The sequence below is a fragment of the Ostrea edulis genome, chromosome 8 (genome assembly GCF_947568905.1).
Source record: "Ostrea edulis chromosome 8, xbOstEdul1.1, whole genome shotgun sequence".
Taxonomy (NCBI): domain Eukaryota; kingdom Metazoa; phylum Mollusca; class Bivalvia; order Ostreida; family Ostreidae; genus Ostrea; species Ostrea edulis.
The window spans coordinates 37,964,346-37,981,045 of record NC_079171.1 but is presented as its reverse complement, the minus strand read 5'-3'; the positions used below and the strand labels follow the sequence as shown (position 1 = coordinate 37,981,045).

The window sequence follows — 16,700 nt, the reverse complement described above, 5'->3', positions numbered from 1 at the left end:
GGGATATTGATGAGACGCGGAAGGAAAAAGACCTGAAAACACAAACTTAACGCTGCTTCTGTTTAGCGTCGTTTATGTATTTAATATATTTAGAATGACGATACAAAACTGTGACTTCCGTCTGTTTATATATGGGTAGAGATTATTTGACATTCCCTTACTGGGGATGTTGATAAGACACGGAAGGAAAATCAAGAACAGAAAATCCAAACTTAATACTGCTTCTGTTTAGTCTGTTAAAGGCGTTTATACAATCGAGAAGTAACTGTATATGATTGTTAGAATGACGATACAAAAGCGCACCTTTATTCTGTTTGTATAGGAATGGAAAAAAAAAACTCAGCTGAATCTATCAACTACGCACACCCGATTAACGGATTTCTCCGTAGTTTACGTTCAATATACTCTGCAGCTAATTTTCTTGTCAATTTCACAAGGAAGGTAAGTCATTTTTAATTCTCAGATATAACGAGGGAAACTGTAAACAAAACTGTTTGAATATATTCCTGTACGTTCACCCTTATATTACCTTATGTTTTATCAGAAATGCAATTGATGACTTTTATAGTTTTCAGAATACAATTAATGACACAATTAGTCTCTGATAAGGTACATTGATATTTATTATTAGAAATTTCAATTCATTTTTTCAAATGTCCCGAAGTCTAGGAACATTTGAACGCTTAATATAAAAAAGATAAGCGGCTTTCAACTTTTCAATAAGTTTTTAAAATCTTTCTGATTATTTGTCGGTTTCTATAGGGGCGGGGGGTCGAAGAAGATATCGACTTCACAATTAAATTGACAATTATTAGCAAGCAACCTATCATTGGGTTTAATGTTGTCTTGTGTGTTTCATACGGATTGTTAGGCCGTTCTTGGCACAATGATTCTGACTACCGATTACCCCGTATACCCACCTGATCAAGATATAGAGTTCACGACGGGTGTGAGCGGTTACGGGGAGTCTTACTCCTCCTAGGCACCTGATCCCACCTCTAGTATATCCAGGGATCCATTTTTGCACTAATTTCTATTTTGTATTCCTTATAGGAGTTGTTCGTTATCTTTATTTTTAATGCATTGTGCTTTAGCATATGCATTGGCCAAATAAAGAAAACATATTTTAATTTCTTTAACATAAATATGTCTCTTACTTGTGTATCGTATGTTTGTGTTCTAAATGTAATAATATGGTTTCATTCAGATATGATTTACGAAACTGAATACTCTTCAGAAGTCACAAACGAGTACTTTAAACACTATACAGCTACATACCTTATATATCCATTCCATTCAATATAAAACTTGTTTAATTTTGTCTGGATATAAAATTCTAGAGATCACGTTATAGTCCCTTACATAGGATGTTGATAAGACGCGAGGGGCGGGGGAGAAAACAACAGAAACCCCAACATTACACTTGGTTGATAACCTTTATAGTAGACACTGTATATTGCAAATTATTAGATAAGTTACTTTATGCTGTTTCAATTAGAAAACAAAATCGAATTTATTGCAGCTATTTTAATGTGAATATTATGAGTTGGAAGTGCCAACTAAATTTTCTTTGAGTACTACTGAAACATTGCCACATATGTTACACATATGATTAACATATGTTTGAAAACATGATAATCACTTTAAAGGAGCATTCAAGGTAAATGTATGTTTTCAAACATATGATTAACATATGTTTATTGTATGGGAAACAAAAATATGTATACATAAAACATAGACCTCACCCCCTTTTTGATCATACGTTAATCATGTGTTCAAATTTTAAATTTGTTTATCATACGTTAACATATGTTAACCATATTAATTTTTCATTTTGTGTTAATCATATGTTTGAAGTTTGTGGTATGGTCAACATATATTTCAAACATTTGTCAAACATACGTTCAAAACATATGTTCACCAAATGATCAATGATAAAATCATGTGTTTGATATGTGTTGATCATATGATTAGCATATGAATATCCAATCATATGTTAAACATATCTTGCGAAATCTCGAACGTTTTTCGCTGCTCTATCGAGTCCGATATGGAGAGGTTGAACTAGTTACGGAGACGTTGATTATCCGCTTTCTGATTTATTTCTGATAACAATTTTACTAAATGTTTCAGGATGGAACACATACCCCGGTTATCGGAGGCTGTGTATGTAGGGATGTTTCGTATAGCAGGCACGCCCACTCAGGTGTCAATCAGGAGAGAGATGCTGAACAATGTGGATAGGTTTGGTGTGGCAAGGCGTCCTTATTTTGGGATGAAAACAGTTATGAGTGGAAGTCGAACAGAAGGATTCGATCTAAAGGAATCGGACTGGGACTTTATGTCCTGGCCTTTTAACCATAAATTAATCAGTAATTTTAACCAGGTCGTTGATTACGATATCGATGGGTATACTTTGATTTTGATGGAGAATTGCGAGGACCGCCCTGGATTTGTTTTGCTGCAGCTCCTGACGCTCACCAACGACGACCATGTCCACCAATCATGTGTAATACGTGATAACAAATATTATATTAAAAGCTCGAAATTCAGAGAAAACATGTTAACACGAATAAGTTTGCACCCAATATTGCACGGACCATGTGCTAGCGGAACAATAGGAGATTTTGAATTTGACAGTGCGTACTGCTTTCGTTCTGATTATTGGCCGCCTATAGCTGATCAGTTCATTGACAGATGTCGAGCGCGAGGATGGCCAGCACGTAATGTTTTAGAAGATATTATCGGCGACGGATGCCATGCTGTGCCTATAGGACTAAAGGGGTCACCACAGGAAGACTCTGAATGGCGGATGTCATTCTCTGCAGCCGAATTGAAACTTGTGCATAGTATGAATCACACACAGTTTATATGCTATGCGTTGTTGAAAGTATTTCTGAAAGAGGCATTGGCTATTGAAGATGTTAATGGGCAACCATTACTTTGCTCATATTTTATGAAGACGACGTTATTTTGGGTCATTCAGAGCAACAGCAATTTTGAGTGGTCACCACCAAACCTACTGTCGGGATTCTGGATGTGTTTCAAAGGTCTATTAGCAAGCGTTCAGCGGGGTTATCTTCCCAATTTCTTCATTCCAGAAAACAACATGTTCCGGTCAAAAATACACGGTCATTCACAAGAGTTAGTATGCAGTCGTATGTATGAACTCTATAACATAGGAATTGCGTGTTTACTTCATTGTCCCTCTGTTCGAGATTTCTTTATGCAGGCAATACTTCACAGGGAGTTTGTTGTAAGCACGGCAGAAACAGACATTGTGTCTACAGTTGAATTCGAAACGGTCAAGCAAATAGATATGTTGCGTGAAATTCTTAGATGCTGTTGCTCTAGCATGCGGATTTGTTTTATGGTCAATAGAAGTTTCCTTGGATTTAGCTCTTCAATTGATTTGTCAACTTCAGGGCTAGTTTTTGAAGTACTTAGTTCGGATCTCGTCAGATATATAGCAAATCACTTATGGAAATTTCCAGCCAACAACAGACTCAAATTAAAACTTTGTAGATCCTGCGAAGCACTCTTAAAACTTAGAGTTCGTTTTGGGTGTTTATCCGAGACAGTATACCTTGCCTTATTCTATTGCATATCAGGAGAGAATCAGAAGGCACTTCCAATTTTAGAGACGTTGAGAAGAGACATCACACAGCCTTACGTCATTCATAATGACAGGATGTACGTGCAGACGTTTATTAGTGGGATCTTAGGAGGACGATCATTCATGGGCATAATGAAAAAAGCAACTTTGACCATCCACATTTATGACGAAGAAATGATTATAAAAGAGCTAGAACCAGAACAAAGGGAAGCAAAGAAAAACCATCTACAGGTACCTCCATATATCATGACGCTCATGCTGTTAATTGTATGTAACCATGGAAACTCACAAAAACAACAGGAAGTTCTTCACGAGTTGTACGACCTCCTACACAGTAACATCGGACGGTATGTTCGCAATCAGTTGAGAGACATATCATGGCAGATTCTGGGAATCTGTCAACAGATCTGTGGGGACCACAAGGGGGCGCTCCTGTCTTATCAGGAATCACTCCGACAAGAACCATTCCATGAGATGCAGGAGGCCACTAAAACAAGAATGCAAGACGCTCGCAGTAGAATTTAGAGAATTGGTTTTGATTGAAAACATAAATAGGGGGAAAAGTCGGAACTGTGTTATTCCATCACGTGACCCGCGACGATGACGTCATTATCTCCTCAATACAAGACGGTCGCAGTAGAAGTTAGAGAATTGGTTTTGATTGAAAACATAGATAGAGGGAAAGGTCGAAACTGAATCCCACCCCATAACCTATGACAATGATGAAAATCATCATTTCATCATCTGAATCAATCTTTACGCATAAAATATTACAAAAGGGCATTGTGTTGATTTTTTAATACACGTTTTGATACATACAAATGTAACTCTAGTAATCAATTGTAATATATATGACGTTGTTAGATATGTACAGATATAGTATGCAATGGATTGTTATACGCATAACGTCCATGCTATTTTCATTGTGTTGTATTGATGGGACTCGATAAATTATAGCTATAAACATTATGTTTATTGTCCGGGGAACACGGGAGATCAGATACTGGGTGTCTAATGGCTAATATGATTTGTGGGAAGGTTTTCTCTATGAGAAAGTAGTTTGTGTGATCAGTTGTTTGTTATTAACGAAGCTCTGAAGTGTATTGTTACATAACTAAATAAACGTATCGTTAGATTTATCAGAGTTGCATATTTTGGGTTACACTTACTTTATATATATATATATATATATATATATATAGATAGATAGATAGATAGATAGATAGATAGATAGATAGATAGATAGATAGATATTCTGCTGTTTCAAACCTTGTGGTCCCGTGAGGATACAAGGTCACATTTCTTTTAGTCCTATGGGGGGTGAAGAAAAATTTAGATATCCCAACCTGTGTTGAGTGATTCTTTACAATGAAAACTACCTATTTTGTTCCGTATTGACACTAGGGCATGGATGCGGGAACCCCCTGTGGCCCAGGAAGTGATACTTCTGGAGAACGCGTATCGATTTATCTAAAATTATCATTGTATTGAAATGCGTTTTTATGTTCCAAGGCAGTGCTGTTTCCACAGTTTACAAACTTGAAAGGATTAAGGTTTGGGTATTTTTATGATAAATTAGTAACTTGAAAAGGTTGAGAGTAGAAAAAAGGAAAGTACAGGCAGTCGACTGTTGAGGGCATACAGTTCAGAACAAGTCGTGCATCAAAGGTTAAGCAAGTCACAGTGAAAGCAGCAGAAATAAAATGTATATATATCATAAAAATATTTCAATTACATTGATTAATACATTTTTAATGAGTTTTAATATAAAACCATGGGGCAAAACTAATTTCATTCATGTTATGATAATTAGGCAGATAGATATTGTTTAAATTGAACCTGATCCAAGCATGAACATTACAAAATCTGTACATACATGAAGCTGCGATCGCTCAAACGGTAGCACCGTCAACTTATTAGATACACTACAAAATCAATTTAATTAAAATCAGACTTCTTAGATCCGCGCAGTATACCTTGCATAACCCAATATAACCCGATTGGGGGTCATGCAAGGTGAAGATAAGGAACAGTGATCAATCTCATAACTCCTACAAGCAATACAAAATAGTTGGGCAAACACGGACCCCTGGACACACCAGAGGTGGGATCAGGTGCCTAGGAGGTGTAAGCATCCCCTGTTGACCGGTCACACCCGCCGTGAACCCTATATCCTGATCAGGTAAACGGAGTTATCCGCAGTCAAAATCAGTGTGCCAAGAACGGCTTAACAATCGGTATGAAACACGTCAGACAGCATATGACCCAATGCGAGGTTGTATTGACGAACTAGATCGTTATAACGACCATAGAATTTGCGAAATGCTGACTTCAGTCGAGACTGTTGAAATCCCTGTACCATCAACTTGTTTGTCAGTAGCTTACCTCGATTTAAAAACTGACTATACCCAGAACAAGCTCTTGCATATCGAATCAGTTGAGATATATAAACACCATATGCAGGTGATAATGGAATATTGCTACATGAATATGGGAAGTTGACGATGGAGAAGCTGAAATCATCCCGTTTTTCATACAGTTGAGTTGTCAGTTTGCCGTTAATGTTTACTTTCAATAAAATATCTAAGTATGAAGCAGAAGTGGACGACTCTGTGATGTCCTTTATTTCGAGCTCACGGGAATATATCAAATCGACATATGAATGAACTAGTGACTAGTGAGACATAAACATCAACTGACCAATGAAATCGGCTCATTTGGGTTAACTAAAGCACTGCTTACCCGTTGTTTGTCTGTAGCACCATTCAGTGTGGAACCAGTTTATACAGACAATAATGGCTATTTAGGTGGTTCCCGGCAATTCGTAAACAAGTTGCAGTAATCTCTCTCCCACGAAGTTTATTCCACACTATAAAATCGTGTTCTCACATAAGGCATTTTAAACTTTCGCAGTAATACTTGATCTATTCCGTCCATACAAACAACAAAAATGATATAAAATACACCCAGATTAAATTAATTGTGAATTGCGATTTATGAAGAAAAAATCCCTCGCTGTGGCCTTCAATTCGACTTTTAGATATATCGATGACGTTTTATCTATTAACAATGATAACTTTGATATATCCCTGTGAGCTCGAAATAATGGACACCACAGAGTCGTCCACTTCTGCTTCATACTTAGATATTTTATTGAAAGTAAACATTAACGGCAAACTGACAACTCAACTGTATGACAAACGGGATGATTTCATCTTCTCCATCGTCAACTTCCCATATTTATGTAGCAATATTCCATTATCACCTGCATATGGTGTTTATATATCTCAACTGATTCGATATGCAAGAGCTTGTTCTGCGTATATTTTAAATCGAGGTAAGCTACTGACAAACAAGTTGATGGTACAGGGATTTCAACAGTCTCGATTGAAGTCATCATTTCGCAAATTCTGTGGTCGTTATAACGATCTACTTCTTCAGTACAACCTCGCATTGGGTCAAATGCTGTCTGAGTTGTCAGTTTGCCGTTAATGTTTACTTTCAATAAAATATCTAAGTATGAGGCAGAAGTGGACGACTCTGTGGTGTCCTTTATTTCGAGCTCACAGGGATATATTAAATCGACATATCACTGAAAGTTATCATTGTTAATAGACAAAACGTCATCGATATATCTAAAAGTTGAATTGAAGGCCACAGCGATTTTTTTTTCTCACGTAGAAGTTTTAGAATAAATTCTGCTTTATATGAATATAAAAACAGGTCAGCTAACAAAGGAACACAATTCGTGCCCATGGGAATTCCAACACACTGTTGGAAGACCTGATCACCAAAGACCACGAAGGTATTGTCAATGAGGAACTCTAGCATCTTTCTTAATTCAACTTCAGAGTACTTGTGTGTGGAATAAGAGTGGTGTTTAACAAAGTAAGTTTTTGAATGACTTATCACTAGATATCAATATTTCCATTTTCCGTTTTTATTGAAGAAGCAACTGTCTATGATGTCACAAAGTGTAGTCTTTAATTTATCGTGAGGAATGGTCGTGTATAGTGTTGAAAAGTCATAGGTTTTAATGTTATTGATTTGGGGAAAATTCTGCGATTATCCTTTATAAAAATGGCATGCACTAGTACACGTCCAACATCTACCATCAGCCTTTATGAAAATATCATCCGCTAGTGCACATCTGACATCTACCATTAACCTTTATAAAAAGATCACACTCTAGTGCACATCCAACACCTGCATTAAACATTAATAAACATTTAATGGCAAATCACAGGTGTCCCCTTGTATTGAATAAAAATTAGTACTTTCTTAATACCGACTGATAATGTGACTAATTTGGTCAGTATTTACTGTCTTACATTCTTCAGAATACTGCCTTTATTTGGTCTGGTTTTCAACATCGGTAACAAACTGCTTAATACGGTATATAACACTTTTTAAATGACCAGGACATTCATAGATAGACGGAAACACCGCGTGAGTTTGATGTTCAGTTTAAAGTTTAGTTCTGATCATCATCAATGCTCCTTTTAGCGCTATATGTTGATCTTTCCAACTGCGCCAGCTTATGTATTGAGCTCCCGCCACGGCAGCTCTTGCATACCCCCCGTTCAGGTTAGAGTGATGACATCCATTGTACCACCAGGCTCCCTTCCAATGCACTGCACAGTTTTCATTGGACCGGCTGTCATTATCATCGTCGTATGTAGAAAAGTCCATACCATTGTGGTAAGCCAAACTATCACTTACAGGAATATAATTCAATTATTTTAAAACTTATAACACTCTTATGACGAATACGCTTATTCTAAAGGGATATCTATTTTCCTATGAGAGGAAAATAGCAAAAGGTTTATTGAATAGGCCTATATCGAACTTTGCTGATAACGAATTGTTTTAGCAGACTTAGGTGCTCGCTTCAACTGAATTTCATTGTGTAATGGAGTTTGGAGAAAACGAACTGTTTGGCTGGCCTGGGTGATCGCTATAATTATGATTTTCTGTATAAAGAAATTCACTGATAACGAACTGTTTTTCGCTGGCCCTGGGTGTTTTCTATAACTGTGTTTACTGTACAGGTTAACAAGAAATATACATGTGTTTGATTGTGACGCAGTAAAGGAGATTTTGTGACGCAATAAAAGCAATTTATCTTGTGTTTCGCACATTCTATTCACCAACACATTCGTTAACTTTGAAGTTTAGGTAGCCAACAAAGTATTTACTCCCATATTATTTCAGTGTAAACAACCATGACGAGCGGTAAACAACAAATTATGTCTAATAGCAGGTACTGCTTGTTGAGTAAATTAGATGAATAAATGAAGTTCCCCGACCTAGCATTCCCATACTTCATATTTACATTTGTACGTCGACATAGAGTGCTTATTCTTCCTTGACATCAGATCCTGCCTTTGGTGTGTCCAGAAGTCCGTATTTATCCATCTTTGCACACCCTTGCCTAGAACACAGACAGGAGTTCCGGTACCCCTTCTTCCATTTTTAAATGTTCAATTCCTTGGGTATTTCGGAGTATATATATAGTAAAATTGCAGAAAATGTCCATGGTATAGGTAATAAGTAGAAAAATATATCCAACGATGATTACACTTAGCGCTTTCGCCGTGTAGTTCAGCTCTTCAGAGTGAAAAAAGTTTTACAAAAACAGTACAATGTACTCTTTTTGTAAAATTTGTTACACTCTGAAGAGCCGAACTACACTGCGAAAGTGCTAAGTGTAATTAATTAAATGTGGATCATGTGTACTTAATCATCGTTGGATATACATATATATATATATATATATATATATATATATATAAAGTCAAAAATAAAATCCAATACTCAAACTTTTATCTATAGCGCTTTCGCCCTGCGGGCTCGTCAGTAGATTTTTAAAAATCTATTGACGAGCCCGCAGGGCGAAAGCGCTATAGATAAAAATTTGAGTATTGGATTTTATTTTTTGACTTTATTCTACCCCGATACCAAGAAAAAATAATTTATTGAATATATATATATATATATATATATATATATATATATATATATATATATAATAGTTACTTTTCGCAATGATCAGTAAAAGTGTAGGTAAAAAATAAAAATGAAACACGAAGACGTTTAGTAAAGCTTTAGCGCTTTCATTTCAAATCTTCAGAAGCTTTACATTTAGTAACATAGCGACGTTACGTCACAAACAGCGGAACGTTAAACTTAAACAAATCTAGACGTCATTACATACTGGCTGTTGAAACATATTGTTCATTGTGACATCATAGTAAAGCAAAACAAATTTCGACGTCATAAGACACTGAACGTTAAAACATAGTGTTTACAGTGATATCATTATAAAGTAATGCGTGAAAACATTTTCATTTACAAATATGATAACGTTAAACTGAATTATTGAGTTTAGGTTTGAACATATTAATGAAATGTTTTTCCTTTTCACATCTCTGAATGTCACTTCCACCTGTACACTTGTAAAATGGAAATATATTGAATTGTTTTTGTCCACAAACATCTAAATGTTCACTTAATTGAATTTGCCTGTATTCCGGATTGTGGATTTGCTGTTTGTGGACCCGCACGCGAGCTCGAAGAGGGTTGCTTGTTTCCCCAATATAAAATTCTTTGCATACAGGACAAGTAATGACATACAAGACATTTTTGCTATCGCACGACATGTTGGCATTGACTTTAAATATCCGTCCGTTAAAGTTGTATTGTTTCCGTGAAATTCAAACTTCTTCAGAATGAATTATTGAGTAACCCTGGGTTCTGCCTATGGACATGTTCAATTTATCTTGTGTTAATCTGGACTCAGGCGTTACATTTATTCATGAGGACAGCCGAGATACATGCTCTAAGAAGAATAAAGACGTTGTATGCTGTATGGCGTGCTTCATATCAATTGTTAGGTCGATCTTTACCCGCCTTTTAAAACTGCAAATTTGTCCTTTACCTGACAAAGATTTAGGAATTACCATAAGTGGAATCACCAATAGGGGATGCTTATACTCCTCCTACAAATGTGAATGTGCCTCACACGAATTTCACGTAAATTGTTGTACACTTGAAACTTATCTGAACCTTTTACGTGACATCCCTGTAAATATCATGTGACTGGATTTACGTGAAATTTCCGTTGCAATTCACATCAAAACTTTTGAATGAAAACTATGTGAAAAATTATTCATGTGAATGAAAGGTGAAGATAACGAACAGTGAATTTCAAATGAAGAGATTCATACGAGTTTCATGTGAAATGTTATGAAATTTAAAGAAAAAATTATTGATGAATTTCGCTTGAAAAGCGATTCATGTTAAAATTAAAGTGACTACCTAGAAATATACTTTATAGGTTTAATACGAATTCCATGTGGAAAAGTTTCACAGGATATTCATGAGATATATCAAAATGAATAAAAATATGTATAGATGAAAGGTGAAGATAATGATCAATACATTATTCCGATAAGAAATACAAAATAGAAAGTTGGGCAAACACGGACCCCTGGATATACCTGAGGTGGGATCGGGTGTCTAGGATGATTAAGAATCCACTGTCGACCAGTGACACCTGCCGTGAGCCCTATTATCTTTATCAGCCATGGGCATTAGCCAATTATTATTCAGGTAACAAATGGTTTTCAGGAGGATATGCAGAAAACTTTCTAAGGGCGGTTGGTTGTGCCACATATCCGCACCTTTTCCGACCCATTTGGGAAAATTGAAGGGTCCGGACTATATGACAAATGTAAAAAAACAACAAAAAACATGTTTGTTTAAAATGTTCAACCAAACAGTGGGTTTGGAACCAAATATGGCACCAGTTTGGAACCGAGGGGGTATAATATGGATAATCTACATGAAATTTATCCCTTGTGATGTAAATTTTGAATGATACATGTGTATAATGATCTTGGATGTTTTAGAACTTGGCTTCAAACTACTATTTATCAACATGACTACGATCTTTAGTGTATTTATAGAAAACATAAATTGTTTACAAGGTACTATTTGTTGTTGGTAACAGAAGTATTGAGGTGTAATGGGGTTTTCACATGCATGTGAATAAGAGGTAAATTGTTTGGGCAGGCGAAAAAGAAAATGCCGTATGGAATGTTTTTTCCGTTATCAGTAAACAAGGCAGGTAACATTTCGACTGAATTACTTCGTATCAATTCTATAGATTTTTCTCATGTTTTTCTGATGTTTTACCGTGAAGATCCGGGTTACATAGGTCCCCAGTACCCCTTGCTTGTCATAAGTGACGATTAAATGTGGGTGATCCTTCGAATGATACCGCAAAAACCAAGGTCCTGTAACACAACAAGTGTGACACGATAAAGACCCCTCCCTAAGTGTTGCAGCCCTTCACTAGTAATAGTGACGTCTCCATATGAGTGAAGAATTCGCAAGTATTAAAAATTCAATCCAAATCAAGTTTGGTATATACGCCTAAGGAAAATCTCAGCCGTATTGACTAGTCTAAATTTGAACTTCAAAAAGAAAATACATATTTCTAGCATTCATGGATTTGATTTGTCGAAATGCGCATCTTGTGCATCAAAATTGGTACTGTATAAGTTTTACATTCATCAAAAAGTGAAAAATATAATCAACCTTCAAAATTTAATGCCCAGGATATTTAGATAATTCCTGAATTCTACACTAAAATCAGATTCTCGGAATACTTACGAGACTGTGGCTTCACATTCAACTAACCCGTATGACAACAGGCATTGGGTAAGACAACACAGCATCTGTATTGTTCAGTGTGAAAGGTGAAGATAATGAACAGTGATCAATCTCATAACTCCTGTAATGAATACAAAATACACAGTAGGGCAAATACTATACTGCCTCCTAGGCACCTGATCCCACCTCTGGTGTGTCCAGGGGTCCATGTTTGCCCAACTATCTATTTGTATTGCTTATGGGAGTTATGAGATTGATCACTGTTCGTTATTTTCATCTTGCATACGCAGAACAAACTCTTGCGTATCGAAATAGGTGAGATATATAAACACCATATGCAAGACAACTTGCCATATTTATGTAGCAATATTCCATTACCACCTGCATATTGTGTTTATGTCTCTCAACTGATTCGATACACAAAAATTTGCTCTGCGTATAGTAAGTTTTTAAATCGAGGCAAGCTACTGACAAATAAGTTGATGGTATAGGGTTTTCCACAGTCTCGATTGAAGTCAGTATTTCGCAGATTCCTTTGTCGTTATAACGCTCTACTTTGTTAATACAATCTATCATTGGGTCACATGCTGTCTGACGTGTTTCATATCGACTGTTAGGCCGTTCTTGGCACACTGATTTTGACTACGGAGAACTCCGTTTACCTGATCAGGAAATAGGGCTCACGGCGGGTGTGACCGGTCAACAGGGGATGCTTACTCATCCTAGGTACATGATCCCACCGCTGATGTGTCCTGGGGTCGGTGTTTGCCCAAATCTCTATTTTGTATTGCTTATAGGAGTTATGAGATTGATCACTCTTCGTTATCTTCGCCTTTCATGCGAGTGTGTGTTTGTGTGTATGAATGTATGTGCTATAATAACATGGAGGCATCGCCAAGATCAAATCATCATAGATGTTAATTAACTCTAGTATTGTTCATGTAATAATTCATACATAATTAGTAATCACGATCTCAATGATTTAATATATATAAGCATACGAGGGTGTAGATGCGTTATGTGATTTCAACTGTGGAAGTAATTAATTTTTTTTTTATTTCAGAGAAACATGATCAGTTTGACAATACAAATACAGCTTGATGAAGTTTTGCTTTAGTTCAAGCCATGCATTTATAATTTTGATGATAAGGAATGCAACGTCATTCAAATTGCATAACTAGAATCAAATGACTTCTTTATACAAACGCGTATATTTTATCGACCGTCTAAGTAAAATTGATGTTATTACACATTAAAGGTTATGTTTCTTTCAAACACGGATTCTTGATTGTTTTACAAATTTGTATTTGTACTGCATGTTGAAGTGTACGTCTGGGTAATATTTGAACAATTTCGATACGATAGGTATTGCAATACAACGAAACGATATGCGATACGTATTGATGATACAATATGATTGCATTTTCACTTAACTTTGAGGATTAAAATAATTAACTATTAATAACATGATCAAGCTTCGATTTTTCGTTTTGCATAAAATATTGTTAGCTTAAATCAATTCATCACAAAAAAGGGGAAAAAACCCAACAAAACAATTGTCTATGCGTTTATTAGTCATTTGCTTTTATCAATATTTTTAATATATTTTTTCTTCACGAAAACAGAAGCATTCACTTGGTTTGACATTAGCCCTAGTTCCTGTTGTACTGAAAGCCTGTTATGGATTCAAGGTAGCAGAGGGAATTATTTTTTCCAGGATGGATATTCACAAATGAATTATAGATGCATTTATTTGTTCATATATATATATTTTTTTAATTCATTAATACGAAAGCCATGGCTACATATCCAATGACAGGATCAATCGACAGATTTTCCCCATCTCTCTGACAGCTTCATGGTGTCATCGCAAATATGGTGCTAAATTAGGTGTACCACCAGAGCTTACGACCTCTGTTCTGCAAACATTACACTTTTTTGTTTTTGTTTTTCAAGCAAATTTTTCAAACCTGAGAACACAGTACGTCACACTTTCGACATAGGTTTGTGTAGTTGTGCACTCACAGAGAAAATAACATTTAGGTAGTTCGTTCCGATATTTTGAATTTATTTGTGAACTCGTTCATGAAGTCTCGCTGTGAAATATGTAAATGACAAATTTTAAGATATTAAACGATACGGGAATTGCTGTATCGTTTTTCGTCTCAGGATTGGTATCGATTCATCCCTACTACAAAGACATGCAATCACATTTAACACGTACATATCAAGAGTAATTAGCTTTGTTCTTCCACACTAATTTACGATTATTAGGCCGTTCTTGTTACATTAACTTGACTACAGATAACTTCATTTCTCTGTTCAAAATACCATAGGGCTTATGGCGGGTGTGACCAGTCGAAAGGGAATGCTTACTCTTCCTAGGCACCTGATCCCACCTCTGGTATATCCAGGGCTCCGTGTTCCCCCAACTCTCTGATTTGTATTGCTTATAGGAGTTGAGATCGATCAGTGTTCATTATCTTCACTTTCATCGATGAAGTTTTAACTATTAAAAAACCATCATTTTTGTTCATATGTCGACTCGATATATATCTATGAATTCGCAATAAAAGACACCACAGTCTTTCATATTTGATTCGTACTTAGATATTTTATCTAACATGTATGTTAAAGTCAAACTAACACCTCAACTTTATGACAAACGGGATGATTAAAGCTGTTCCATCCTCAACTTCCCATGCCTATCTAGAAATATTCCATTATCACCCGTCTATGGTGTTCATGTATCTTAACCGATTCGATACGTAAGAGTATGTTCTGTGTATGATCAGATGTTAATTGCAAGTTGATGTTACATGGATCTCAACAGTCTCGTTTAAAGTGAACATTTCGAAATTCTATGGTCGTTATAACAATCTAGTTGCAAAAGTTTTCCGTCTTTTTTTTTTCGTGGTATACCTCCATCCAACGAAAAAATAATGAATTTATTCCTTATCATTTAATATTTTAAAACATTGAGTCTATATGCTAAACCATTATATGAATTGAGTTGACTTAAAGAGTTATTCTTGGACTACATTCTATGTCATTTCATGTTGGACAACATACTATGTCATTTCATGTTGGACAACATACTATGTAATTTCATGTTGGACAACATACTATGTCATTTCATGTTGGACAACATACTATGTCATTTCATGTTGGACAACATAGTATGTCATTTCATGTTGGACAACATACTATGTCATTTCATGTTGGACAACATACTATGTCATTTCATGTTGGACAACATACTATGTCATTTCATGTTGGACAACATACTATGTCATTTCGAGATGGGCGTGGTAATTTGTGAATACACAACTTAAAAAACCTAAATCCGTTAGGTCCAATGGCGACTTCCACGAACTGTTGAGCAAACAGGTTTCTTGTGGACTAAAGAATGCAGTTTTAAAAGGATGAGTTAACGATAAGTCCTGATGAGAGAAAATTGCTAGAATTTTGTTGAGTGGAACTGGAATTAAGGGCAAAGTTCAATGTCGGTACTAACGGAAAACCTGGGATCCGTGAATAATCATGATGTAGGATGCCAGGTAAGGTTCTTCTGAGGATTGTTACGGCTTTCTGGTGGACAAGTGAGTGTTAAAGTTTTTTTTTTCGAGTTTTATCAGTGAATTTCTAAGGCGTCACAACTGTTGTAACGAAGGAAGGCTCATTTCAGTGCCCACTCATAAACATATTATGCCGGAGTTCGAAATAATATTCGTTAAGGGCTACGATACACAATATTGCAGAATCTCTTCAGAGAAGTCGAGAGGCATAGTGTTCATCGACTTCTCTTCGTAAGCATTCATATTTTGATTCTGGAAAACGTGTGAATGCCATGGTCGGTGACGGTGTATGCTTCAAACGACGTTTCGACTCAGATATGCCTGGATTTACGCAATAGAGAACTTGTTTTCAAACATTTAGCAGTAATGCACAAAACTGTCACACGGAAATCAACACTTACTTGCGTTTAATCTATTTTCAACAAGTACCCTGTCCCGGGTTTACGTTAACTGGTCTTGGGAGCTGAGACAATAGGGGACCAGTTAAGAGAAAAGCAGAATCAAAACATGGATGCTTGCGAAGAGAAGTCGATGAAGGATGTGCCTCTCAACCTCTCTAAAGAGAATGATGTGAGGCAGTGTGCGGTGTATCTGGTATTTTGGTTTGTGACATGAAGGAAGTTTTCGCAAGATGCAAAGTGGATTATTGTGATCCTCGGTTGGATATATTTAATTCTCAGCCCAAAATTGCAAAAGCAGACGTGTTTTGTTACATGGGGAGGATATATCCTCAAATAGTCATTTTAATTTCATTTTGCATAATCAATCATTATCTATATTTGATATTTGTTTTTGTTTAAAATATCTATATAGATCGACAGAATAGT

General features: G+C 36.0%; 1 protein-coding gene across 1 annotated transcript; it reads left to right on the top strand.

Annotated features, from left to right (window-relative positions):
• Nucleotides 1-225: 225 nt before the first annotated feature.
• LOC125661559 (uncharacterized) lies at nt 226-4,749 on the top strand. Its single transcript, XM_048893605.2, has 2 exons — nt 226-441; nt 2,134-4,749. The coding sequence occupies exon 2, from the start codon at nt 2,135-2,137 to the stop codon at nt 4,139-4,141; it is 2,007 nt and encodes a 668-aa protein (XP_048749562.1). The 5' UTR covers nt 226-441; nt 2,134; the 3' UTR covers nt 4,142-4,749.
• The last annotated feature ends 11,951 nt before the right edge of the window (nt 4,750-16,700 follow it).